The sequence below is a fragment of the Arachis hypogaea genome, chromosome 15, assembly GCF_003086295.3.
Source record: "Arachis hypogaea cultivar Tifrunner chromosome 15, arahy.Tifrunner.gnm2.J5K5, whole genome shotgun sequence".
NCBI classification, from domain to species: domain Eukaryota; kingdom Viridiplantae; phylum Streptophyta; class Magnoliopsida; order Fabales; family Fabaceae; genus Arachis; species Arachis hypogaea.
This window is the reverse complement of record NC_092050.1, coordinates 6,388,366-6,415,751: the sequence shown is the minus strand read 5'-3', so window position 1 is coordinate 6,415,751 and position 27,386 is coordinate 6,388,366. Positions and strand designations below refer to the sequence as shown.

General features: G+C 32.6%; 1 protein-coding gene across 2 annotated transcripts; it reads right to left on the bottom strand.

Moving 5' to 3' along the window:
* Positions 1–162: 162 nt before the first annotated feature.
* On the bottom strand, positions 163–4,114 carry LOC112748167 (uncharacterized). Of its 2 annotated transcripts, none has more exons than XM_025796368.3 (11): positions 3,704–4,114; positions 3,514–3,604; positions 3,311–3,406; positions 2,441–2,929; positions 2,041–2,337; positions 1,860–1,957; positions 1,669–1,753; positions 1,388–1,561; positions 1,157–1,294; positions 927–1,051; positions 163–814 (listed from the first exon to the last, which is right to left on the bottom strand). In XM_025796368.3, the coding sequence occupies exons 1-11, from the start codon at positions 3,769–3,771 to the stop codon at positions 613–615; spliced, it is 1,863 nt and encodes a 620-aa protein (XP_025652153.1). In that variant the 5' UTR covers positions 3,772–4,114; the 3' UTR covers positions 163–612. The 2 variants fall into 2 exon arrangements, with proteins under 2 accessions (XP_025652153.1, XP_025652155.1); XM_025796370.3 differs by having other exon boundaries at positions 2,041–2,328.
* Between the last annotated feature and the right edge of the window lie 23,272 nt (positions 4,115–27,386).

Genomic DNA, 27,386 nt, shown 5'->3' with positions numbered 1-27,386 from the left:
TTCTATCTGGGCACCAAATATAGCATTATTTGAGTGAGTCGCACGGTGCATTAATGTGCGCTCAAACAATAAAGTCCAAATATACTAAGCACTTTTAGCTGAAATATCCATGCCCCTCCATGGATCAGAGGACTGAAAGAAAACATGTAGCCACACAGGATGTATCAATCTAGATTTTGGTTAAATAAAGTTATAATGACTATCATGCTTAGCTCAGATACATACCTTACATAAACAGAGTCATGATGACTATCATGCTTGATGCATCATTCTTAACTCATACACATACCTTACACAAAAGTTGTCATAATGACACCCATCTTTGATACTGTAAATACCATCCTAAATGAACAAGGACACCAAACATAAGTACTATAGTCAAAAGGATTTGGTCTTTTCCACCTTGATTGCAAAAGGGTAATGTGTTGATATGGGTGCTCCTGCCATAGTGGAAGGACCACTCGTTTCCACACTTTACCATCCAATTGAGATCCATTAGAGTCATAGGCTTTATACATATCAAACCTTACTAAGCTATTTTACAAATTATAACCATTCACAACACATGCACATATGAGACGGCCATGTTGCATGCGTCCATGACCATGGAAACTAGTCATGAGCGCGCATGAGGGTGCCCCACAGCTTCTCTGCCTCCTGATCCACAGCCTGCTTCTTCTGGTTCCAGTCAGACAAGATGATAGTTGTTGCAGTTTTCATTCTCACCTTTCCATTCATCATGACACCAAGCCTCCTAGGGTCAAGTAACCCGTCATTCAGTAGCCAGTAAAGGCACCACACAGCGGAATCGTTGCTGGTTTTCACAGAAATGACTTGTTAGAACCCGGAATTAGCAAACTAAATACCGGTTTGGCAATAATAGTTGCACATGACATAGACTATCACTAAATAAATCGTTAAAGCACCTGTTTGGTTGGTTGGGTACTCCTTTGGGATAATTAATGGGTCCCCAAGTTGTAGGATCAGGAGAGATCTCTGTGAAGCTGCTAAGATTCTGCTCTTGCTTGAAAATTTGTGACAAAGTTATCATCTGCATGAAACATGTTACAACGGTTAGTTGCTTGGCAAAGTAGTTACACACCACACGGAAGTCATGAAGTCGTTAGAAAACTATGTGAAAGGCCAAGGAGCTTACGATTGTACGCATGTTGCGCTCTCTACGTTCCATGGTTTCTTCAGTCTTGGTGATATCAAGAGCGTAAACCTTGCCTTGTTTGACGTGGACTACCATAATATACCATGAATGACTGGGTTCACATATGGGAATAATAACCTGCCATGATCACAAAATATGGTTTCCCCACATTCGCCTAGCACCCTAACATTATGGAATCTGAATTTGAAACCAAAGATCTTTAAATTATACCTTCTCCAGTTTAGTTGTGGCAGGCATCCAGCGACACAGGTATTTTTTGACTATCATGTCGATGGGCCTCAGCTGAAGGACATCAACAGCGAAGGGACTTGGGAGGAACCAAAAACGAATGGGAGTTTCTCTTGATGCTCTTAGAGAAGCAAACAGGACAACAATGTTCACAATCTGCCATTTCCAATACGAGGAACCCATTAACCAACAACAACATGCAAGTCATCACCGACGAAGTTCGTATATCAGCAGGTCATTTATGTTTAGTTGGAGTCACTTACATCAGAGTGGGGAACAAATTTTGGGATCAAAGAGTGGAACATGCCCCTGGCGACCTCCAACTCATAAAATTTGAAGACTACCTCACTGCAACAAAGAAAAATGAAATTAATTAAGATATTCCACACCAGTTTGGCTATATAAACTGGCAATCAGGATAGGCAAAATAATGTCAAATGACGGAAGGACTCACTTAAGGTCTTCTGTCTTGCCGTAAAGATACGCAGCGATGCGGCACTCGTCGTAGGTGAGATCCATATCCGCAGTTGGGTCGAAAACCATCTCATAGCTCTGCAATCAACAGAAAAACTGCATAGTATGCAGACCATACTTACACTTGAATTAATAAGGTTTCCACAGTTTTCCTTTGTTACCATTGGTATGAGATAGATAGGTGAGTCAAGCCGTGAGATCAGTCCAGGACGCCTGACCCCGCTCCCACCCTGCCTCGGCGGAGCTACCGACTTTCCCGCCAACTCTGGTAGGATCTCGTTTGCATCATCAACCGTAGATATCGGCAGTTTGGGATGGTCTGAGATGGGACTTGCTTGCTCCACCTTAGGTATCTTGGGTAGAGGCATCGGTGTAGCTGCATCCGAGAATAACTCACACACGACACTTGTGCAGTCAAGTTGCTGAAAACCAGGGAGGTCATTAAAGGCCTGCATGATCTGGGAACAAATTAGCTTAAATCAACTGCCAGAGATGTTGTATCAAAAAGTTGGACACACAGCTGTAACACATGGAGAAATGTTGGGAGTTATATGTGTACACCTTATCAGTTGACCGTTGATCGGGACAGCGGCGTGTAGTGTTCCCGCCAAGGCTCAGCTTAGGTGTGCCAGTTTCCCAATGCATCATAGACCCAATTTGCAGTTCCATCTGCCGCCTGCCAACAACTGGAGGTGGGGTAGATAGGTTCTCGTCGATGACAACGTCATCATCGTAACCAGGGGAGTTGGGGATTATGACATCGCACATGTACCCGGAATTGCTTTCTATAAGACCCTTCCCTTTATTGGCTGCATTGATCAGGTGGGTGTAGGTGTGGATCTTCTGAATCCCTTGACATCTTGTGGTGGGAGTGGTTCCCGTGTCTGGGTGTCCTCTCCCAACACTGTGATTGTTTCTCGCATATGTTGTCACAGTGGTAGTTCCTGTAGTTACAATCAAGGGGGTCACACCGCTTGAGTTCCGAACCTTGAGCAAACGCTGAAGTTCAACAAAGTTTGCTTCCAGAGTAACTGATCTAGCATCGATCCTCTGCATACAAAAAGAAAAAACTAAAACTTTTCACAATGGGTTCCACCAATTATTAAAGCTACAAGGCCACAAAACAAGACATATTTAATTGAGATTGAGCATCTTCGCGGACGACAAAACATACTTGATGAAGACTTTCATCGGTTGCATTTGATAAAAAAAATTTGGTTATGCTTAAAAGGGGCCCTACAAAGTCAGACTCCCACATCATGTACACTACATGTGTCGGATCCCTGTGTTGACCAAAATATATGCTAACATTTATAACTTTTGTGCCACCCCCATGTACACTTCATGCATTATCACCGTTTATTTTTGTTTCACCAAAACCCCCTCGACTTTACTAAAACAAGTAATGAAATAATGGTGTCAGGCAGGAACCTCAACTGCATCTAGGATGCTTCGGAGAACGTCCGAGATAATGTCGGCTCGGCCCTGTTGACCCTCAGTTGTCTTCGTAACTCCCTCAAGTGGCTGCTGTGTTAAACCAATCACACACAATAGGTCTTAGGTCCATTATCCAAACAACATATTCTACAAAAACAACAAATCAACACGGGTTTCCAAGGGTTTCGGATACTGACCACGGGGACGGGCAACTCTGGGTTGACGTTGATGATTCCAACGTCAGTGGCTGATTGTGCGTTGGTAGGGCACTGAGTCGAGAGAACCCGCCTACAGAGAACAAAGAGAAGGTTACTTCAGAGTTAACAATCGCATCTAACTACGAGTGGAAGTGCAAAATAAGAATCCCTATTTCGTTAGAGAACGTACCCATTTCCTTCTTCCGATAGTTGAGAATCATTCGGCACAACTTGCTCATCCCCCATGGCTAACGACATAGTAAGGAACACAGCAGCGGAGGTTTGGAAATATGGAGTGAGGAGAAGATATGGAGTTGGATGAACGTGGAGGTGCAATGAGGGATCCCTATATAAGCAAACTTGCCTCTGTGCGCCTTAGCTTTTTCTTCTCCAGACAAGACGTGTACGACGGAGTATGGCCCACAGAGAGGGGGTGATGACTCTGATCCGATGTGCACCCGCTTTAGGTTGCTCCGTGCCCACTAGACCCGGCAAATGTTAATTCTTCCACCCTTCCCCAGTTTGAATGTTGTGTTTCAAAAGTCACAAATGAGTTTATCGTGGTCAAGGCAAGCCATACATCGATTCAATAGATACCATCAAGCCCTTTACTTGGAAAACCTTGGCTATTTGTGAAAGTTAAAACTAAATCAGTAGCGCTAATATTTTCCAACGGGGTATTACATAAAAAATCAAGCTATTTAATATTTTTTTAAGCCTCTGTTATAGTTGCAAGAAACTTATTTGATTGTTATATGTAAATCTAAACTTTATTTTACAATAATATATGGAAAACTTTAACCTCATATGGTATTGTAACAGATTCATATAATAACAGATGCCTTAAGATGAATATTAAGGCATACTTTTATTCCTCTTAATAAATAATATGTTATCACATTCTGTTTTTTTAACATTAGTCCATTAGTTAAGTACTAAATTTATGCTTAGTTTTCTAAATATAAGTGAAACTAACTCTTACTTATGCATATTCTCATTTTTTAGACAATTGGGGGTTAAATTTCTAACATTAACAGCATAAATTTAAAATAATTTACCGATATTCACTGAAATTACTTGAAAATGATTAACTTCCTATTCGATTTGTAATTTACATGCTTTATTTTAAATGTTTTACGTCATTATTAAAAATTATAAGTAAAATTATTAAATTTGTTCTTTATATCATAAATCTTTTTTGGCTCTTTCAAAAAATTGAGGGTAAGTTATCTAAATAAATTGAAATGCAACTAAAATTACTCAATTACAACTTCTTGCTACTCTAACCTGAATAAGCGTTTTCACAATTCTGTCTAAATTGGTACGGGATGTAGCGGTGGAGGACAGATCGCAAACTGGTTGAGTACCATTCTTCCCAACAGAGAGCGGAGAGTTTTCTATTCTTACGACATAAGCTCCAAATTAAATAATTAACATCTTTTATCCTATCAAGTACTATCTATTTTCTTAAATCTTAATATAACAAAATAAAAAATAAAAAAAATATTGATTTCATTGCTATATCAAAATAAGACTCCTCAAAATATTCATACGATTTTTTAATCAAAATAAAACTATTTATAATACATTTTTTTTATATTTTATCATTCTATTTTTTTTGTTTAACTATTTTGTTGGTCCCTTTAGTTTCATAAAATTTTCAATTAGATCTTTATACTTTTTTTCTTTTTAATTAGATCCTTACACTAAATCTTTTTTCATTTAAATCACTCTTAATAGTAATTGGCTTAATTATACAGGGACCCAACTAAAAAAAAAGAATTGCTGTAGGGACCTAAATAAAAAGAGAAAAAAAAAAGGGTAGGAACCCAATTAAAAAAAAATTAGTGCAAGAACTCAATTAAAAGGAAAAAATGTATAGAGACCTAATTGAAAATTTTACGAAACTATAGGGACCAACAGATTAATTAAACATTTTTATTATTAAATTTATATTTAATATTGTATGTGGTCTGAAATTTCAGTTTTAGTTTTATTTTTTTGGTGAGTTTTATGGTACCTTTTATTATGGTGTCTAAATTGTCTAACTTGCTTTTAAAAGTAAAAAATAAAATGTTTAAAATAAAAAAGTAAAATATTTAAAACTTATTAAATATTATCTATTTGCCTTTTTTGATAAGTTAGGCACAATCTCAAAGGCACTGTAGCATTCATCTATTTTTTTTCATACATGGTTTTGGTTTTTATATAGTTTGATATTTTTTTATACTACAGAAAGTGCTAGACCCCAACACAATATACATGAGACACATTTTACATTTATTTTTTTTCACCTACCATATCATACGCAATGAAACACTAAACACTAACAATACAATCATTTTTTCACCTACCAAATTCTACAGAACAAAATATTTTGTTTTATGTTATTTTTTTTACACTACCCGTATACGTGAAACAACTACTCAATCCTCATTTAAATGAGATCATTAACTTTAAAATACAATTTCATTATTCCCGAATTGATATACTACAATAATTGCACTTTAAATAAAAAAACATATCAGTATATTATTATATATAAGAAACTGTCTGATATAATAAAGTATAAATTAATTTTATTATTTCTTAGTTATAATAGAATACAATTAATTTATATTTGAGGTACACTTATTGTAGAATAATAAAATTATATTTTAAACTTAATTATCTTAATCAAATGATAATTAAGGATTCATTTCACATAAATTGGTAGCTTAAAAAAAGTTAATATAACGTAAAAATATTTTATTGTATAAGGTATGGTTGGTAAAAAAATTATTGAACAGTTAGTGTTTAGTATTTTACTACATAAATACAAAATGTGTCATTCATTTTTTGGTTGGGGTCTAGAATTTGCTGTATTATTAAAAAACATTCCAAGCTCTACAAAAATAATATCATATGTAAAAAAAAAAAAATAAATAAAACTGATATTTCATACCACATCCAATGTTAAACATAAATTTAACACTAAAAATTGTTACCAGTTTCTTATATAATTTAGGTAACGTGCCCAAAAATTAATATATTGAATGTTCAACAAAAATTCATTTTAGTGTATTTTTGTCCTGATTAGTAAAAAATATTTCTGTTTATACGTCACGGTTATTACACAGATCTTATTTTAATGTATTGATTGTAGGTTGAATGGAAGAAGAAATACAACGCACAAAGCTCCTTAAATTGTTTATGACGAAATAAGTCTCAACGTGGTCCTTAAAATTGCACTCGAGTCTCATAATAGTCCCTGAACTTAAAAGTTACCCATATTCGTCCCTGAATTTACACTCCAAAACTCAGATTCGGCCTTCTGGCACATTCCGTCTACCTGACACCACCGGAAAGCTGATCTGGACTCTCCCGTGACACGTTGCTGACGTGGATTATAAAACTTTTATGGTGCAATTTGGTCCCTAAATCAAAATTAAAAATTTTAATCCCCAAATTTAATCATCATTCTATTCTCTACAGTAATCCCTCTTTTCTGTACAGGCATAGATCTTCATATCCCAAATTCACAAGATTTTTCTTTTTGTTTATTTTTAGTTGAAGTATCTTATAACAATAACAACAACTAGAGTCTTCTTAACAACCATTATTAGAACAAGTTTAACCGCTTTTATCCCATTTTTTTTCTGTAATAAATATGTTGAGATTATAACATAAAAAAACTTATGTGATATATATAATTAAAGAAATAATGCAAAGTTTAGTTTCTAAAATTGTGAACGATCATAAAAATTTGTTAACTTCTAAAAATGATTAAATAGATTCCTAAATTCATAAATTGTGAATCAAAACTCATCTCTAATGCTAATATAAAATGTTAAAATGTTAGCATGACATTTACAAACAAAAAGATGATATGATTAATATTTTAATATGTCAAGTTCGTGTCTTAAATTAGTTAATTATATTTATTTTGATAAATTAGTTTTTTATTAATTAGAGACCAAAATAATAAATATTAAATTAGATAAATTTTTGCTATTTTTTGTTTCTCTAATATTACCCTTAATTAATTTGAAATACCTATCTAATTATAATAAAATCTTAAACACGTCATCTTAATGGAGATGTCATAAGATTTGAAATGCCATAATATAACACTTTATATTAATAATATGTGAATGACAGTTAAATTAGAGTGATGCATGATTATTTTGGAACATGATTCGAAAAGAAATGTAATATAGTATCTAATAATAACAGTGTAACTTTTTAATTCCGTAAATAAAAGAGATATATTTTTGTAAAATCATATAAAATTGAATTTTGTCAAACATTTTAATTAAACTAGAGTTAAATGAGTGCATAAAATGTTAAATACAAAGACATAGTATGTGATTCTTAATTAACAAAACATATGCATGCGTGCTTTCATTGAAGTTGTAATTCGTAGTCTCTTTCACATCCATATGAAGAAGATAAGAGAAGAAAAGAAAAGAGAGATGTTACTATTATAGAGAAGAGAATAATAATTAAATTTGGGGATTAAAATTTTTAATTTTGATTTAGGAACCAAATTGCACCATAAAAGTTTACAAATCCACGTCAGTTAGCTGTTACCTGGCCAGCGTGTCACGATAGAGTCCAGATCAGCTTTCCGGTAGTGCCAGGTGGACGGAATGTGCCGGAAGGACGAATCTGAGTCCCGGAGTACAACTTCAGTGACGAATATGAGTAACTATTTAGTTCAGGGACTACTATGAGGTTCGAGTGCAACTTCATGGACCACTTTGAGACTTATCTCGTTTATGACAGAAGACAATGACAAAGATAAATATTTTTAATATTTTTAATTATTACGAATTTTATAGTCATATTTTTTGTATAATTCTAGCACAGCACATGAATACAACAATTTATAATTGATAGATAAATAATATATAAAATTAATTTTTTTTTTTATGTCTAAATTATAATTTATTGATATAGAATTATACATTATGTTTCTGTTAATTAACTCAGACGTAAGTTTCTGGTGTCTCCAACCTCAACTTCAAAAATAGACTATATTATTAATGAATCTACCCGTAAGCCATACTCATCCTTAATTAGGATATATATTATGAATGAATTTCATGCATTCATAAATCGAAGATATCCATTTCGATTTACCTTTATTTCTACTAATTTAATTCATACTAATTCAATTTAGCACTAGAGAAACTAAATCAAATTTGGTCAATTCGATTTACATAAATTTTTGTAAGAAATTTGTTCCTGGGAGATGTGCTCGGAAATTTTTTTTTTTTTATTTGGAACTTTTCGATAACACTAAATCCTACTTGATTTATTAATGTTATTTATCCGAAAAAATATTATGCCTTTTAAGCTTAAGCTTAAAATAATATTTTTATTTTTTTAATTCTTTTAAAATTTTTTCTGCTTATAATCATTTAACATCAACTCAAACGTAAGGTAAACTCATAAAAATAAAAAAATAAAAAAGATATTTAGCTCAAATAATTTTTTTTTCCCGCTTTCTTCTTAATTATGGAGCACTAAAATTACATAAACAAACTTCTTCTTTTTCTCTTAATAAAACTCCCTTAAAACTCCGTATAATTTTAGAACACCAAATCACGTGTTAACTTAATTAACTCATTTATCTAAATTGATTCTTAAATATGTGTTGGTTCTTTTCTATTATTTAGTTCTACTTTTCTTATTTTCTGAATTAACATGGACGTGCAATTTGTTTAAAGTAATACCATATCATTTAAAGAAATTATTTAGCAATGAAAATTATGTTCTAAATCGATAATCATTCATGAAAATATCTGTGATTAAATTTAAAAGAATACGGTAAAAATTTAAAAATATCAACAACAAACTTGGATTCTTATTTTAAACTTTTATTTCCTTACCTTTAACATTTGTTTATTTATTATTTTGTTAATAAATTTTTTTCTAAAAAAATGTGTTAATATAAAAAAATTATAATATTAAATGATTAATTCATTCGAAAGTAAATCTAAAGAATCATCAACAAAATGAATTTATTATTTTTTCAATTATTTTGTTTATTGTTATAGAATGTCATGATAAAAAAACCAAAAATATATATATATAGAGATACCAAATTTTTTAAATTTGCATGATAATACAGTTATTTATTTCATGTTAATTGTGTATAAAAGTTAATTATTAATTTAAAAAAATTTAAATACCAAAAATCATATGCTTAATAAAAATATATTTTGTCATTCTAAATCATTTAAAATATATTTTTAAAACAAATCAACTAAACATATTTTTAGTATTTTTTATATCTGAAAATCTATCTTTTTTTTTTTAATATTTTTTGAAAATTATATACTGTGAAAACTGAAAAGTTAAACATAAAATTTGTTTTTGTTAAAATAAAAAAAGAAATAAAAAAAATAAACATTTCAAAACTTTCATTCCACACGTGCTTTCCATTGCTGCCTCCAATCAAACAAACCGTTGATATCTCACCTGCAATGGAAGAGCGGGATTCATATTCCCGCCCATGACGATTTCCCGTACATTGAACAATAGTTTGTTTGTACACCACATGACCTAAATCTTCTTTATATTGGTAATCATTATCCTATTCTAGAAGAATACATCACGCCATTTCTGCAGCAGAAAATAAAATCTGCACAAGATTTGTTATCTGCCCCCTACAATAGGGAGATTACTTTCGGCGTGAAGCCAGTGATCAATGGTAAAATTTGCCGCTACATCTGCGTTGATGTATCAACACACAACCCGGACTAGGAGGCCCAAATAGAATAATACTAAAACACAAGTTTCATTTGATCCCATCCATGACACATGAATGGCCACGATCTAACTATACAATCTAACGGTGGAAGACACTTCCAGACGTTTTCAATTTTTTTCATCCTTACTCCTGACGCTACATGTTAGAACAAAGGGTTTGTACGAATACATTCTAATCATAAGATTTTTTAAAAGTATTGGAACCCTGTCATGTGTGCCTCTTGATCCCACCACCATATATGTAAACGGTAAATTATTGAAGTTTTTGGAACTTAATTAAAAAAAAGTGAAAATAAAATAAATAGTATCTTATTTTTTAACATTTGTTTTGTATTTTTATTTTTTAGTAATGTTTTACCTTCAAACATCTTTTAAAAACAATGAAAATGCTAATTGCACTGATCCATTAAATAATATGTCCACCACCTATCACTCCTAATTGGTCATGCAGTTAGTAAGATCACCGTTAACCTCTCATTCATTTCGAATTACATTATTTTTTTTTGGTATGATATTTTGATTGAATTTACGTTATAATAATACGTCACTCATATTTTAATTATTTTTTGTAAATTTAATTTTGATTAAAAATAAAATCATGTTAATACGACTTATATTTGGTAATTTTTATATTAAAATAGATACTAATAAACTAAATATTATTAAGATTATACTATTAAAAATTACTTTTACAAGACAAAATACTAAAAAAACATGAATTTGAAGAATTAATTTATTTTATCTTATCATGTTAATTTAAATTTTTTAAATAAATCTTATTAACCAACTTTATAATAACAATTAATATTTACTTGTTAAATTAACAAATACAAATTCTAACAGACAAAATATCAAAAACAAAAAACATATATGAATAATATATCAAAATATAGTTTATTAAATTATATTATCTATAATTTTTTTATTACTCTTACTATTCTTTTATTTAGTATTCTTTTATACTGTAGATTTTTATTACTTATAATTTTATTATTATTTATAGTTAATTTTTTATTTATTTAGTATTTTATTTATTCCCTAACTCCTCCATTATTCATAACTATATCGATCTACTATTACAACCACTAACACATGCTTATAAGAAACCAAGTTATACCAATCAAATCCACATCAGGTTTTCACCGAAACAAAATTTTCTGGCCTGCTACAATAATACTTTTTATTTTTTATCAGGATATGGGACAAACAAATTTATCCTAATAAAGTAACAATACAAGCCCATAGATCGATCCAACTGGCTATTCAAAAACAAAATAAGAAGACCCACTCCACTAAATAAAGCTCACAGCAACAAAGCCCATCCAACAATTCATTGGCTTTGAACAAATTCAGCCACAAAGCCACTGCGCTATGAGCCGTTCACGAAGGGCAAAACTCCAGGAAACTCAACTCATCGTTCTTTGGTTAACGGGAGATCAGGTTCTTGTCTATCCTTGCTCTGCAATTTATTAACGCCACCACATAAGCTACCTTGACGATCTCATCCATCAACATATTTAATTCAATATCTTCACGGTTTGAAATCATGTCATACCAGTATATCAAAAAAGTACACTGATACATTGGAAAATCTTCCCATATCATATGCTTCCTCTTCTGAAATACAGAACTTGCATTTGTTATTTCCTGACTACTACCATCTGCGAATTTTATATTTTTATTATTAGAGGGAAAAACTTGTTATTGGATAGTGAACATCTCTTGTTCTTCCATTAATTTTGAATTTCAGCATAAACATAATGATCTGTGCATTAAACAGGAAAAAAAAAATTGAATAAACAGCCATGCAAATCCATTCTTAAAGATTAATATTATCTGCCATTTTCTATTTTAGAAGTGACATGCATGGTTCACTCACGTACAAGAAAGTCTAGATTAAATCTGGTTCCGTTTTAAACAATGGAGGCTTTGGAAAATCACACTTTTAAAATGGTACAAAACTACAAATCAACTCGTTAACTTTTTGAATGTGCAAATTATCAAATATTTTAATAACTTGTTTAATCATCTTGCAACTCAACAAAGTTTTGGGTAGTGATCAGTGAACTTGCTTCACCCATTTGAGGTTGTTGAGATTTATTCCTCAAGAAAATGGTCTTGGGAAATTGCTCATTAAAAAATTAGGAGTACAATTTACATATAATTTAAGAGGAGTGCTACACGTACAAGTCATTTTTGTTTACAAGTCTTACAAGTTGACCCTAACACGCGCGTTACTGAACCATCTTTGCGTGTTTCATCTTCGTTTCTTTTTTTACGAAGAAGAAGAAGAAGAGGAACACAAAAAAAACGTGAAAACGGCGTGAATATAAATGACTTGTATGATTTGTATAGAAAAGCGTTCTCTCTTTGCCTTCGATCTCCTTCTGTTTTTTTTTATTTTCATGGTTTCTAAAATCAAGATTTGAAATTGTTTTGAAGATGATGGAATTTCAGAAATACACTCGAACGATTACAAAAATACACCCAAACGATTACAGAAATACATACAAAGGATTACAGAAATACACCCAAACAGCTAAAGAAATACACCCAAAGGATTACAGAAATACACCCAAAGGATTTAAGAAATACACCCAATATAGGGAGAGACAGTATATTTTTTCTTGAAATCTTTTAATGTTTTGCTGGTTAAGGATTAGGCACATGACATAGACAATCTAGAAAAAAAATCTAGAAGAACAGTAAAACAGTACCTTGAATAATGTTTCTTCGTTTTTTCTGGTGATTTTGATAAAGAAAGAAAAGAAACACGGAGAAAGAAGAAGAGGAAGAGGAAGAAGAAGAAGAAGCACGGAGAAAGAAAAAGAAAAAAAAAGAGGCACAAAAAAAACGTGAAATGGCATGAATATATTTGACTTGTATGACTTGTATTGAAAATCACTTGTATGTGGAAAATTACTCATAATTTAAACTCATAAAATATAGAGTATTTATTCGATTATTTATTTACTAAAATACACATGCAGAAAATATTACTTGTGTCCATTTAATTTACGCCCGTCTAAAACATAGAGTTAAAATGTACATGGTTAATAGGTCATCGGGTTTAAACAGCAATTAAAAATTTTCTAATTACAAAATTTTGTCTTATTGGTGGTTGTTATTATCAACACTAATTCATTCTAAATTTTTCTAGAAAAGAATAAACGTAACATAGCACGCATTTTCTACATTTGGTAGGGACTAGAAAGTGATGATCAATAATTTCACGGTTGCTTTTAAAACATAACTTATTAAACAAGTTCATAATATATATGAATTCAAATCATAAATGGCGGTGAAGCTCTGAAAGAGAAGGAGTCAAGGAGACATGATACGTCCCTGTTCCGAAACTCCAGGGATAAAACATTCAGAACCACTCCTAATTAATAATTTATAATACACATCACTGATTAGACTGAAGTGACCATTATTTTGTTTCATAGCAAATAATCCGTGATTTTGAAATCAACTAAGGTTTAGTTGGGCAAAATTTTGTAGAGAGGTGTTTGTATTTTTTTAAAGTATATTTTATTTTGTGTTTGGTAAATAAAAAATTTGTGTGTTTATGTTTGTAATTTTTAAAAGTTAGGGTACTTTTGAAAATATCTAAAAAAAATTTAAAAGTTGATTTGCGTTTATTAAAATTAAAAAATTTAATATAACTTTATATATTAATTAATATTTAAATTTAATTCTTATATTATTGTCTATTATAATATTTTTAAATTTTAAAAGTTATTTTATTAAATATTTTTATTGTTGTTTATATTTATTAAAAATAATTTTTAATTTAATTTATCAAAAATGATGCTACAACTTTTAAAAAATAAAAATTTTACCAAACTAAACCTAAATTATGCATTTGTTCTATAGTTAGTAATTTAATTTAAAGGAGATCTTAAATGCTTAATATTCGATATTCTACCGAAAGTAGTAAGGTGGTCAAATCTTCCTTTGGAGAAAGTCAAATGTGCTTTCATTCCATTCATTAAATGGTCTCCATGATTGGCATGGATAACATCATGGTGTTTTGGGCCTTCTATGTGTGTGATTTCGATTAGAAAAAGTCTATAGTCCAACAATTTTATTAAATTTTGGCCAGCATATAATTAGTAAAAAAAATGAGTTATTAGATAAAATCTCACACCAATCTCACACCATTAAAATTATTATTGATAATTATTTGATAGCTACAAATCACAAAAATTACTGGCCATAGCATTCCTCTTTGGATTATTTGTTTTGTTGATTACTGTGTTGTCCTTAATATGGTGTTTAATTTATCAAAAAAACAAAAAATTGATAATATTTAATAAATTTTAAATATTTAATTTTATTTTAAAATATAAATGAGATAAATTAGACACTAAACTAAAAAACATTATAGAATTGACCCTCTTTCCTTTTTCATAGATAATGGAATTTTCTTAATTGTCACTGTGCTCATTATTCATGCGTTTCACACTACTACTTAATATTTGCTACGATCACAATTCACAACTCACAAGGAAAGTGCTTCTTTTTTTTAATTCACTGTTGATTTCGACCCTCTTATAATGATGGTGCCACACTTATTGCCACTTGGCTTAGCCCACCACAATTACTTTCCAAAACGTGAACATGCATGACATCTATATTGAGATTAATCACCCTCCTTATTTATATGAATCATGATACATAGCATGCACTTAGCTAGAGGCTCTTAAACATTCTTGAATTTTTTTTTAAAAGAAAGAAAATGGAGTACTAAGAGATAAGACATCCCAAAATGAAAATTAAAGTGAAGTGGGGTTTTCTCTTGGGTTAGTTAACGACATTAGCATTTAGTTACGATAATTTTTCCACGATAGTTGAAAGAAAAAAAAAAGAAAGAAGTTCCACGCTACTCTTTATGATAGCAAATGTTTGAAGCATTATTGCTATGTTAACAAAAGAATGGTGCATCCTCGTTTAATCATTCCTCCTGCTTCCAATACCATCATTTTGTCTTAACCACCCTTTTAACTTTTTTGGTTTTAATAATCTTTAGAGCTTTGAACCTATTGTGATCACCACATTCATCTAGCCTCTTAGCAGATCACATTCTAACACTAATTAAGTTGAAAGATAAAGGTTTGCGTGATCATTTACGTTGACTCGGTCTGTTGGTGTATTTATGGCTTCACAAGAAAGATATGAATATATGATAGAAGATAGCATGTAACGAGAAAATTGATACGATACATGAGAAGAAAAGAAAATAAATTCTCACTGAATAATAATAATAAAACAAAGATTTTTTTTGTGTGTTGTTTGGTTGGGTTTGTTAAACAATTTTCATAGACAGAAAAAAGATACAAAAAGAAAAACAATTTTCATACTATTTTCTTTTCTTTTACAAACTTCATGATTGTGAATATGTTTTGGGTCAACAGTTGGTGGCTTGATGCTGCAAAAGCCTTTTTGACACATATACTAACCCAGAATGGACTTGGCTCGAAAAGAAAACAACTTCTACTTGAGAACACATGTGAACCATGATGAGCATGCCAAGTCCAAAAAAAAAAAAAAAAGATGAGCATGAAGCCGTGAATGCTTTTCTCAGTTTTATGGTTTTCGTGGAAATCCATGAATAATTGGGAACATATTTTTTTTTATATAGGTTAGACAATTTTTAATTCTAAGTATTAGATTATAAATTTATTGGGTTCGATACTCACTGGAGGATGGGAATGGAGCTTGCTTGCTGGGGAGGATCGCCCACTTTATGTCTGTAGTATTTGAGGGTTGTTTGTTGGGGAGGGTCGCTCACTTTACCTCTGCAGTATTCGAGGGATTTTTTTTTTCTGGTGACTATTCGAGGGATTAGTTATTGGGCTTCTGACCTGATAAATAACCTTGTGCAAACAAAAAAAATTATAAATTCACACACCCGATATTTTTAAGAGTTCTTATCCATCACTTAACATTATCAAAATTCAAATCCAAATACAGCATATTAAAAAGCATGCTAATACGTCATCTCAACTAGACTTTAATAACTGCGAAAACTTAAATTTTGTCAAACTTTCTGATAGAGGGCAAGTGTTTAAAAAAATTATTGAACGAAATTGGATTGAAAGTAAGGACTAAGGAGTATTGCAATGTTTTTGTGGTTTTCTACTATTGAAATGGAAAAAAAAGAACAACAATTTACAGCAGCAATAACAATTGATGTGATGGAAACTTAATGACAAGCCACGAAAATCACATAATAGCAACTAGCAAGTCTGCAAGTATCACTTAGAGAAGAGTGGAGAGGAATTAGAGAGAATAAAGATGAGAGATAAAGACTTATAAAAGAGAAGAAAAAATACTTACACTCGTTATCTTTATAAAATATAATTCTTTAGTTTTGTAGGTATATTTTTCATTCTTTTTTGCTGTCACAATTTTAAAGACATTAGCCACTTGTTCATTTTTTTTACCAGAATTATCTTTATTCCCATTATCATAATTTTTTAATTATATCTTTATTTGACCCATTTGCATATCATTATCCTCCTCATAAGATTGACCTTGTTCTCAAGGTTGAAAGCGGAAAAAGCGTCCATAATATATGAAGTATTCTGCCAAGTAACTTTTGAATTATGAATATTTTGCCATTAAATCAAGAGTTAATGAATAGAATCCTGACTTTTTATTATGGTAGGTTTTGCTAATACTTCCTGAAAATATAAAATTGGACCAACTTTAAAAATTTTCTTAAAAAATGACAGATATCGGCCGTTTAAATCATCATGAAACTTCTTAAGGACCAAAACATAAAAAATGGAATAAATCCGCGAATGCTCATAAAGATAGAAAACAGAAAAAATGCTTACACTCTCATCACCTCTATGGAATGTAATTTTTAGTTTTGTAGATATTTTTTTGCTCTTCTCACTATTTTTTCTCGTCACAATTTTAGGGGCACCAATAAAGTATTCACTTTTTTTAACGGCTACATTTTCATTCCTATTATCATAATCTTTCAATTGTACTCTTATTTGGCCCATTTGCACATGACTTTCTAATGACTTAAACTTGGGCTCAATGGGTTTTTGCCCAAAAGAGTATGTATCCAAGAACATGCATCACCAAAAACAGAGAACCCAATAAACTAATAAGAAAAAACCCAATGGGCTTCTCACTAAATAATATGAGTATGTACGATCGTAAGTTGACAACCATACACAAGTATTCTCCAATTCTAATAGAAATATATTAATCCTTGTTATAGAAGGACGAACCAACAAATTATTTTTTTTTGGAGAGAAGAAATAAAACTTTCATTTATAAAAAAATCAAACGATAGTTATAAATAGCAGAAAAGTATAAGATTTACATCTAACAAAGAAGATAAATATATTTTACGATGAACCATTATCTAATAAAAGACGCAATATTCAATTCTAAAGTATTTTAATAAATAAAAATAACGACAAATTTAAGTCTCTTTTACTTATAAATCTACACAGACGTATTGTGTTATAATAAAATACATTTTATTCTTCTTCAAATAAATTTAAATACTTTTTAAATTTGTAAAAATTTCCATAAACAACAAGTTTTTTTTGTAAGATATTTTTTTTCAAATCTACTACAAATATCATAACACCCATTAAAAAAACCATTATCACTACAAAAGAGACTGCCACAGAAGAGAAAAATAAACCACAAAAAAAGTTATTTTGATCTAGAACAGAAAAATTAAAAATTAGAAATCTAGATGCGAAAACCAAAACAACAGAAATTGAAAAATAGGAGAAAAAGAATGAAAAGGAACACAAAAAAAGAAACTAAATAAACAAGAGAACATGAAACAAAAAGGAATTAAGTTGACTCGTGGGTCCATTCAAATTTGATTAGATAATAATTTGATAAATTGAATTCATATATTAAATAAATCTAAAATAAAGATGATAAAAAAAGAATAATTTTTAACTACGAGTTAAGTTTTATTTTTGTTTTTAATGTTAAGAATAAAATTAAAAATAAAAAAATAATTAATCTCAAACCTCGATGATTTAAATAAGATTTTTCTCTTTTTTCTATGTATATAAATTATATTCATGTTATTTAAATGACTTGTAAGCTTTTAGTAATCATTCAATATAAATTTTAAAATTACACTCGCTTATTATCTAGTCAATCCGTGAGCCGAACTTAAAATGATTGTGTATACATACTTAGCTACTATATATTGTTTTATTAAGAATTTGAAAGGCAAAATGAGATATACCCATAAAAGAAAGATGATTCTTTTTTAGTTTTCCGAATTTTCGTGCATATTTACAAACTATTCATTGTTTTAGAAGGAGTTTTGAGGATATAATTACTATACAAGACTTCGCTGGTACGAGTTGAGCGCAGGATCAGGGATTCGTCTGTCTTGGTGCTGACATGATTAGATTTTTGGAGCGACGGGAGATGGAACCTGCAAAGACACTTCGACGCTCAAGTCATAATGAATCTAAGAAGTATAAGTGAGGGTTAGAAATGTGTAACGTACCTAAGGGAGCTCTTCTCTTATATAGTTTGCAGTAGTTATCTTATCTTATCTTGCTAGCTAAGATAAGATAAGTATTTTAATTTGAATATTTGATTAGGGATTTATAGTTACTTGGCTGGTTTGGTGATTGCTCTGATAAAGGACCCGGGGATCGAGTCTGGAATAGTTGCCCCCGAAGTGACAGAGTGAGCGTGCTCGGTCTCGCCGGTGAAAGGAGTTTGTTCAAGTTCGTGTAATCAACGCACATTCGCCATTTACCATTTGCTTTTTTACCAACACGACGTTGGCCAGCCAAGTTGTGTAAAGGAGTTCCCGGATGAAGTCTACTTTAAGCAAGCTTTTCACTTGCTTCCTGACCTAGGTTGTTCGATCAGCAGACATTTTCCTTTTTCTTTGGGCTACTGGCTTGGATTTGGGGTCCACGGCTAACCGGTGGGACATTAGATCTGGGTCTATTCCCGACATGTTGGCCAGAGTGAATGCGAATAGGTCCCTTTTTGTTTTAGGAGTTCCACGAATTCGCTTTTTAGGTTGAAGGGAAGATTCATGTTGATGAATGTGAATCCATTCTTGGTTTGCCCTATCTATAGCTTTTCCCTCTAGTTCCGATCTGGGTTGATCATCATGACGAGCATCCAGGTCAGCAAGGAAGATCCCTGCCGCATCCCGAGAACGCTTTCAAAGGGTTGGGCTAGCATTGCTACATTCTAGCACGACTTTTTGATAAACGTGCATCATTCCAATGGTACCATTGTCAGTCTAGAACTTCATGATAAGGAACTCGGTGAATATGGCGGAGTTCGTTCATGGTTTTTCTCCCTAGGGTAATGTTGTATGTCGTGGAATCCTTCAGGACCACGAACTTGGAGAGTGTGATCTTTTTTTTGGCTTCTAGCTCTGATGGTAACTGGTAGCACTATGAAACCGTCCGGTTTAAGAAAGTCGTCTCCGAGTCCAGTTACTCCATTGCAGTGACTTTGTTGGTTTTTGTTTCAGAGTCCTAGTTGGTCGAAGGCTCCTCAGAAAAGGATGTTGGAGCTGGGTCCGGTGTCCACGAGCATTTGCTTTACTAGACCGGTTCCAACCCTGGCTGATATGATGAAAGGGTCGTAGTAGAGGCTTTTATTATCGCCTGTCCATTCTTTTAGTTGTTGAGCCTTTGGAAGGATACATCGCTCTGCTATCTTGTGATAGATCTCCGTAATTGGGTCCAGCAGGGGGTGTAGTTCGTGAATTTCCCCACCTTGGGCAGCCGGTTGGGGGCGAAGGATTTGTAGTACTCCTTGGGGTTTTCTTTGGATGGCGGGTTACTTCGAGGCGCCGTGTTGCCGTGTTGCCGTTTATTGGCTGCCACGACTTGGCTTACCTCTTCGTCGTTTATATACTCTCTTGCAACGTTTTGGATTTCATGCATAGTCCAGACTGGTTTGGTGGTGAAGTGCTTTCGAAAATCTTCATTCAGAGCTCATTGGTTAGGCAGAGACTGGCCACGGAGTCCAGGATCCCGTCGACCGTCAAGCATTCATCGTTGAACCTGTCTAGGTATTTTCTTGTGGGTTCATCTTGTCTTTGAGTGACTCCGAGCAGTTTGATCGAGTGCTTCGCCTTTATGATATGGGTAGTGAACTGCGCCATGAACTTTCTGGAGACTTCATCGAAATTGGTATCGAGCCATTGTGGAGAGTGTTAAACCACTTGATTACGGGACCGGCTCGGGTTACCAGAAAGGCCCTATAATACTACATCTAACTGCATCGGCCGTTCCTTCTAATTTCATCCTGGCCTCAAAAGTCGTGAGGTGTTCCTATGGGTCCTTCGTTCCATCATACTTCATGTCAGTCGACTTGTCGAAACCTTTCGATACCTTGGCCTTCAGAATTCTCTCGGTGAATGGGGTGGCTCCTATTATCATGTTCTCGCCTCTTCTTCGTTTGGAATCCCGCTGATGCCTTTTGTCATCGTCGTTGCACTGGCGCTCGAGATCTTGGGAAACGCTGCGATTTCGGCATCTTCTGTGGCGCCAGTCGAGTGATCTTTTGTTCCTGGTCTCTCACCGTGATAGGCTCCTGGAGGTCGCTTGATTTGCGTATTCCGGCTGATATCGTTCTTTGGGAGCGACTCGGCCCTCCAGGGTTTGTACCCTTTGGTAGAGCTCTTAAATGATCTGGATCGCTTTTTCTCCGAGGTCGTCGATTGCTCTGACCTTATCCAAATGGCGATCGTCTTTTCACGGTCGCTACCTATCAGGGATTGGCTGGTGGTGCACGACGTTGGTTATCCTCCTGTGGGTCAGTGGGGGGACGTCGTTCCGTGGTTCAGGCATTAGGTTTGGTTTGTGGTAATGGCTAAAGGAACGCTCCTTGAATTCTTCCGTCATGCCACCAAGACTTGGCAAGTCTCTACAGATGGCCCAATGTACAAGACTTCGCTGGTACGGGTTGAGGGGAGGATCAGGGACTCGTCGATCTTGGTGATAGCGTGATCAGACCTCTGGAGCGGCGGAGGGTAGTACCTGCAAAGACACTCCGACACTCAAGTCAAAATGGATCTAATAGGTATAAGTGAGAGTTAGAAATGTATAACGTAACTGAGGGAGCTCATGACTCCTTTTATATTGTTTGCGATGGTTATCTTATCTTAACTTATTGGTTAAAATAAAAAAAGTGTTTGAATTTAAATGTTTGGTTAGCAATTTGTTGTTATTGGAGCGTAATCGGGCCCAGATTCAGGTAGCCGGGTTGGTGACTGCTCCGATAAAGGATCCGAAAATTGAGTCCGGAATAATTACAAACCAAAATCAATTTGTAGTACACCGGTTAATAAATTAAGTAAAAAATAATTTTCAAAGTTTGATGTGATCCGTGATTAATATTTAAGAACTTAAATTATTTGTCTTCTAAAAGAAATAATATTTTTAATTTGGTTTCTTATCTAATATGCAATTTTTTGTTTTTTGTCATGATATTCTTCGACCCCAACAGGTCAAGAACTAATCCATTGTGGATTAAAATTCTATTTAAAAATTTGTCGTTGACTAATAGATTGCTACATACACACAAGACCGAATTCAAACCATCAGTATGAAATCTTTTTGTTTTTTGGACATAAGAGTATGAAATCTAGATGATGATGATCATGATGATGATCAAGTTGAAAGTGGGCCTAGGAAGTGTCAATTGGTTCGCTTTCAGTTTGGGCCAAGAAGCAAAGCCTAGTTGGGACTTCTCGTGTTTGATTTGGACAGGGGATGCAAATAATTATCCGAAAGAAGTTGGTTTGCAAGGCCACACTGACTTTGTCCTTTTGTATTAGTTGTTACTCGCCAATCGCCATGACCCACTTCAGTCTTGACACCATTCCAATAAGACAATTTCACAATTATATTGATGCGACTATGTCGGACTAGGAGTCTAGGACCTTCCTTCATGGTCCTCACTCTTCATAAATATTGTTCTCAGTTTTGACTTTCGTATATATATATATCAACTTGACTTTTTCTCCTACTCCTCCTCCTCCTAATAATATCAACTTTGCTAATTTTATGCATAACAAGTTATTACTATTATCATCTACTAAAATGGCTAGTTTTCATGTTTGATTTTATTAGTTTCAAGTAACTATCAATTTGTTGATTATTAGTTTATTACCAATAAAAGAATGGGACATGCAAAGATATCTAATCAATGATAATAAAAAAGAGTTCATTTCCGTTTTAATATTTTAGCTATCTTATATCTATGTGTGTGTTAGTGAATATGTATTCGACGAATTTTTTATACAGGAATATAATGATTATATACCTATTACATATAACTTCTTCAAAAGAATGGAGTAGGAATTTTTTTTTTTACGATTATATTATGTATTGACTAAAATCAACTATCAAAATTAGTTATCAGTATAAAATATATATTAATATATAATTACACGTTAAAAATAAAATAAATTAAAAATATATTGATGGCTAATTTTAATAGTTAATTTTAATATACGAATAGTATTTTTATTTTTTTTTTAATCTAGCTAAAAAACCGCGTGTTTGGCATAATTATTTTTAGGGGATACTCCCATAAAGACGTATAAAACGTCTTTTTTTAAAGATATTTTTTAATAATTAAAATTTAACATATATAATTACTTAAATTGTGTTATTTTTGTCAAAATTAGGTTAAACAAATTAATTTGACCGAAAAATAGTGAATTAAATTTTGAATCGGTCTAAATTAATATTATTTTTTATAAAAATTGACTACAATACCCCTATTATATAAAATAACTAAAATACTCTTATTATATATATTAATTTTGAGAATCTTAAATTTTAATTATTTTTTTCTCTGTTGTTATAGGGTTAGAATTTAAAGTTTTTAAAATTAATATATATATATATATAATAGGAATATTATAGTAATTTTTTATAAAATAATATTAATTTATAACGATTTAAAATTTAATTTATTAATTTTTTTACTAAACTGATTTGTCCGATCTAATTTTAATAAAAATAATACAATTTAATTAATTATATGTATTAAATTTTAATTTTTAAAAATCATCTTTAAAAAAAAAAGATATTTTTAACATCTTTATCTAAGTGGCTCCTTTATTTTTATACTAGCTTATTAATCATAGGATAAGGTATTATAAGGACTTGTATTGCAATAGCTATTTGATGATCACCAATAATTTAAGTAATAATCATAGCATACATGTCATTTGTAATAAATAATAATGATAATAATAAGAAAAGTAATAGCAATATATCACGACGCCCGCTTCTTTTGCATGGATTGAAAGTCCTTTATCCTAAACTTTGCGGGACCGTTTTCCTTATTAGTACTTAGAAGTAGTTTTCTATTTTGGCAAAAATTTATTGGTTCATCGATTATTCATTTCATTGTGAGCCTATACAAACAGCATTTAATTTGAACTTCAAATTGTCAACTTGAACAAAGAATAGCAACAATGATAACTGGATGGATGACTTCGTGCTTTCATTCAACATATGAGAAGATAGCGCATTTTTCTTCCTAACTAGAAATTGATTTGTAACCCAATCCCATACACTGCGTAGTGCGTACTTATATTCAAGTCAATTGTGTTAAGAGTAACAATTTTTAATTCTTGCTTCCTTGCTTCCTTATTCAAATTACCATTTTTAACGGGTTTTTTGCTACTTATTTTATTAGTATTTAAAAAAAAAATAAATTCAAATACTCATTATTGGGAAACTCATAAATGTAGAAGATGATCACTTGAACTAAGATATTCAAAATGTAATGTACTCTTTGCATTGTGGTGGATTAGCTTCTAGATGAGAACTTAAAAAGTTTTTAATTTTTTTAACATATTAAATACGTTAAAAATAAAAATAATAATAAAATAATTTATTTTCTTCGACTAGTAATCTACAAACAAGCACCCATTAAATTAAGTATTGAATTCACATACTTTTGGTTGAACGGTCATTCCTGGCATTTTTTTTTATGATAGATTGATGACGTGGTTGGATGGAGACCACGCTAGACTTGTAAATTTAAATGTCGTCGTTTTCTTTCTGTTCCTTAAATACAACTGAAACAACGTCATTTTGAGTATTGAGAGGGGTTTAATGCATTAGTGTTACTATGCTCACGAAGTCTTCTTCCTCCCCAATTCACAAAACTTATGTACCATAATCCTAGTAGCTCTAGATACCCTAATCGAATCTGATAACACATATCCACCTCCATTTATACTACCATCGAATTTAACATACTTTCTATCAACCCCTTGGTAAGCATACAACACATCCCTAACCAAAACCTCTTTGACAACCTCATTTTTTTTCCGAATCAAATTGACAAAATCTCTAAACGTAAATTTGCGCCTATTCTCGAGATCTTTTGAAACTAATAGAATCCCGTTAACATTTTTTTTTTGTTATTATCCCTAAAGGCTTAACAGAAGAAGAACCCTTACCCTTGCTGAAATCGGCATTGTCCGAGAGGGACAAATTAGCCAAGAGGCTAGAAGGACAATACTAGAATTTTGCGTCTTTGCGATCCTTGGAGATGACCTTGATAAGGTAGATGACGGTCCATTTGTTGTTGACGCTGTTGGGACCAGTCTTGGAGGAGAACTTGGCGAAGAGGTTGGAGAAGGAGAAAGCGAGAGAGGATCTTCCATGGGAGGCGAGGTGGCGCTTGATAGAATCAGCGATGGAAACAACGTCAGGAACGACGAAAGGGGTGAGGCGATTGCAAAGGATGCGTTGGAAATAGCAGAGGGAGTTGATGGTGGAGCCATCATCGTTAGGGGAGGAGAGGATGCGTATTACGAGTTTTCGCACCAGATCTGAAACCTTTAGTTGTATTTGGGCACTAAAAAAAAACAACGACATTTAAAAGTTCGTGTGGCTTCCAACGTTGCTTCTGTCCAACCACGTCATCAATCTGTCGTCGGAAAATATCTCAGGAATAATTTTAAGTTTGAAAACGAATTTAAGACTCAATTACAAATTTAAGAATCACTTTGAGATTTACCTTTTTTGACATATATATATATATATATGATTAAAGTAAGCACAATAATATAATAAAATTAACCTAATCTAATGTTTTTTGTTAATAGTTAATTGGTAGTATTTAAAAATATTGACTAAAAATATATTATTGAGTTAATAGACTAAAAATATTAAATTATTAACTAATAGTGATGACGGGATGTCATTTGGAATTCCAATCTTAGCGAGGTTAACAATCTCACTATAGTGAAAATAGCCACAAGCCTACCTTGATTGGCTAAGCAAGGATGTACCCTTTTACTCTCAAAAGAGTCTAGAGGAGATAAGTGCAAAGCTTATAATATAAGAAGTGTTTATTCCTCAAGTTGCATGACAAAAGGAATACATGGACTTATTTATAGTAGTAAGAAGAGGAGGAGCCTTTGAGTATTAGGCGATATGGGACTAATTCATATGCATATTATAAAAACACAACTAATCTTTACTACTTCAACTAATATTTCTAATAACTTAATAGATGTTCCTGCATCATTTTTCCTGGGGTGGAAAAGGCTTGGTCTTATCTTCTATTGATTTTGCATCTTCTTCATAGAAAGGTAATAGATCAACAATGTTAAAGGTGGCAGATACTCCATAGTCTCTTGGAAGCTCAATCTTGTAAGAATTGTCATTAATGCGCTCCAAGACTCTGAATGGTCCATCTGCTCGAGGAGAAAATTTTCCGCGAGACTTTGAAAATCGTTCCTTTCTCAGATGAATCCATACCAAATCTCCTAATTGAGAATATTTGGTCTCCTATGTTTGTTGGCTTGGGCCTTATACCGAGCAGTCTGATGCAATATTTTCTGTCGCACATCCTCATGAAGCTTCTTGATTTGTTCAACAAGTTTATCAGCATTTGCACTATACTCTCATGGAGTTGGTAACGACAGAAGGTCTAAAGGACTTATGGGTCACTTACCATATACCACTTCGAACGGACACCTCCTTATTGTTTGACTAATAGAATTGTTGTAGGAGAACTCGACTTGTGGCAACACAAGATTCCATTGGCGAGTGTGTTTGCCCACAAAACTTTGTAGTAAATTTTCCAGGCTTTTGTTGAGCACTTCTGTTTGACCATCCATTCACAGATGACTAGCAGAGCTAAACTGTAGGCGAGTTACCATTTTTCTCCATAAAGTCCTCCAGAAGTGACTCATGAACTTCACGTCTCGATCTGAAGTGATTGCTTGAGGGATACCATGCAAGTGCACAACCTCTTTAAAGTACAAATCTGATATGTAGGAAGCATCATCTGTCTTATGATAAGGTACAAAATGAGCCATCTTCGAGAATCTATCAACAACCACCATAACAGAATCATTTTGCCTCTGTGTCCTAGGTAATCCCAAGACAAAGTCTATGCTAACATCTTCCCATGGGGCTTCAGAATAGAAGACGACTTGTATAAACCAATATTTTGATTTCCACTTTTAGCAATGTGACAAATGTGGCATCTTTAAATGTGTTGAATGACATTCTGCTCAAGTTTTGGCCAATAGAATTTCTCTTTTATGATAGCCAACAATTTGTCCCTTCCAAAGTGTCCTGCTAATTTTTCATTATGGGTCTCCTAGATGATTGATTGGCATAATGAACAGTAAAAAATACACAACGTATTGTCCTTAAAAGGATAACCTTCTTGAATGAAGAATTGTCTATAGAGTTGTAGCAAGTAGCACGTCAAGATTTCTCCGAAACCTTGATCTTCCTCATATAACTCCTTTACAACCTCAAAGCCAACACCATTAATTTGTAGAGTGGAAATGAGAGTGTGTCGTCAGCTTAAGGCATCGGCAACCTTATTTTAAGTCCCAGATTTATGCTTAAGGAGAAATGAAAAAGATTGTAGAAACTCACTCCAAGTTGAATAGTGTTGATTCAACTTTTGTTGGGAGTTAATATGTTTAAGAGCCTTGTGATCAGTATACAAGATAAAATCCTTAGGCAATAGATAATGGCTCCAGTGGCTTAATGCTCGCTCGATTGCATAGAACTCCTTGTCATAAGTGGAATACTTCATTTTAACGTTGTTAAGCTTTTCACTGA

Coding starts and splice junctions, on each gene's coding strand:
- LOC112748167 (XM_025796368.3), bottom strand. CDS start 3,771: ATGTCGTTAGCCATGGGGGATGAGCAAGTTGTGCCGAATGATTCTCAA. Junction 1,052..1,156: donor AGCGCAACATGCGTACAATC/GTAAGCTCCTTG, acceptor TGTTTCATGCAG/ATGATAACTTTGTCACAAAT. Junction 815..926: donor GTACCCAACCAACCAAACAG/GTGCTTTAACGA, acceptor TGTGAAAACCAG/CAACGATTCCGCTGTGTGGT.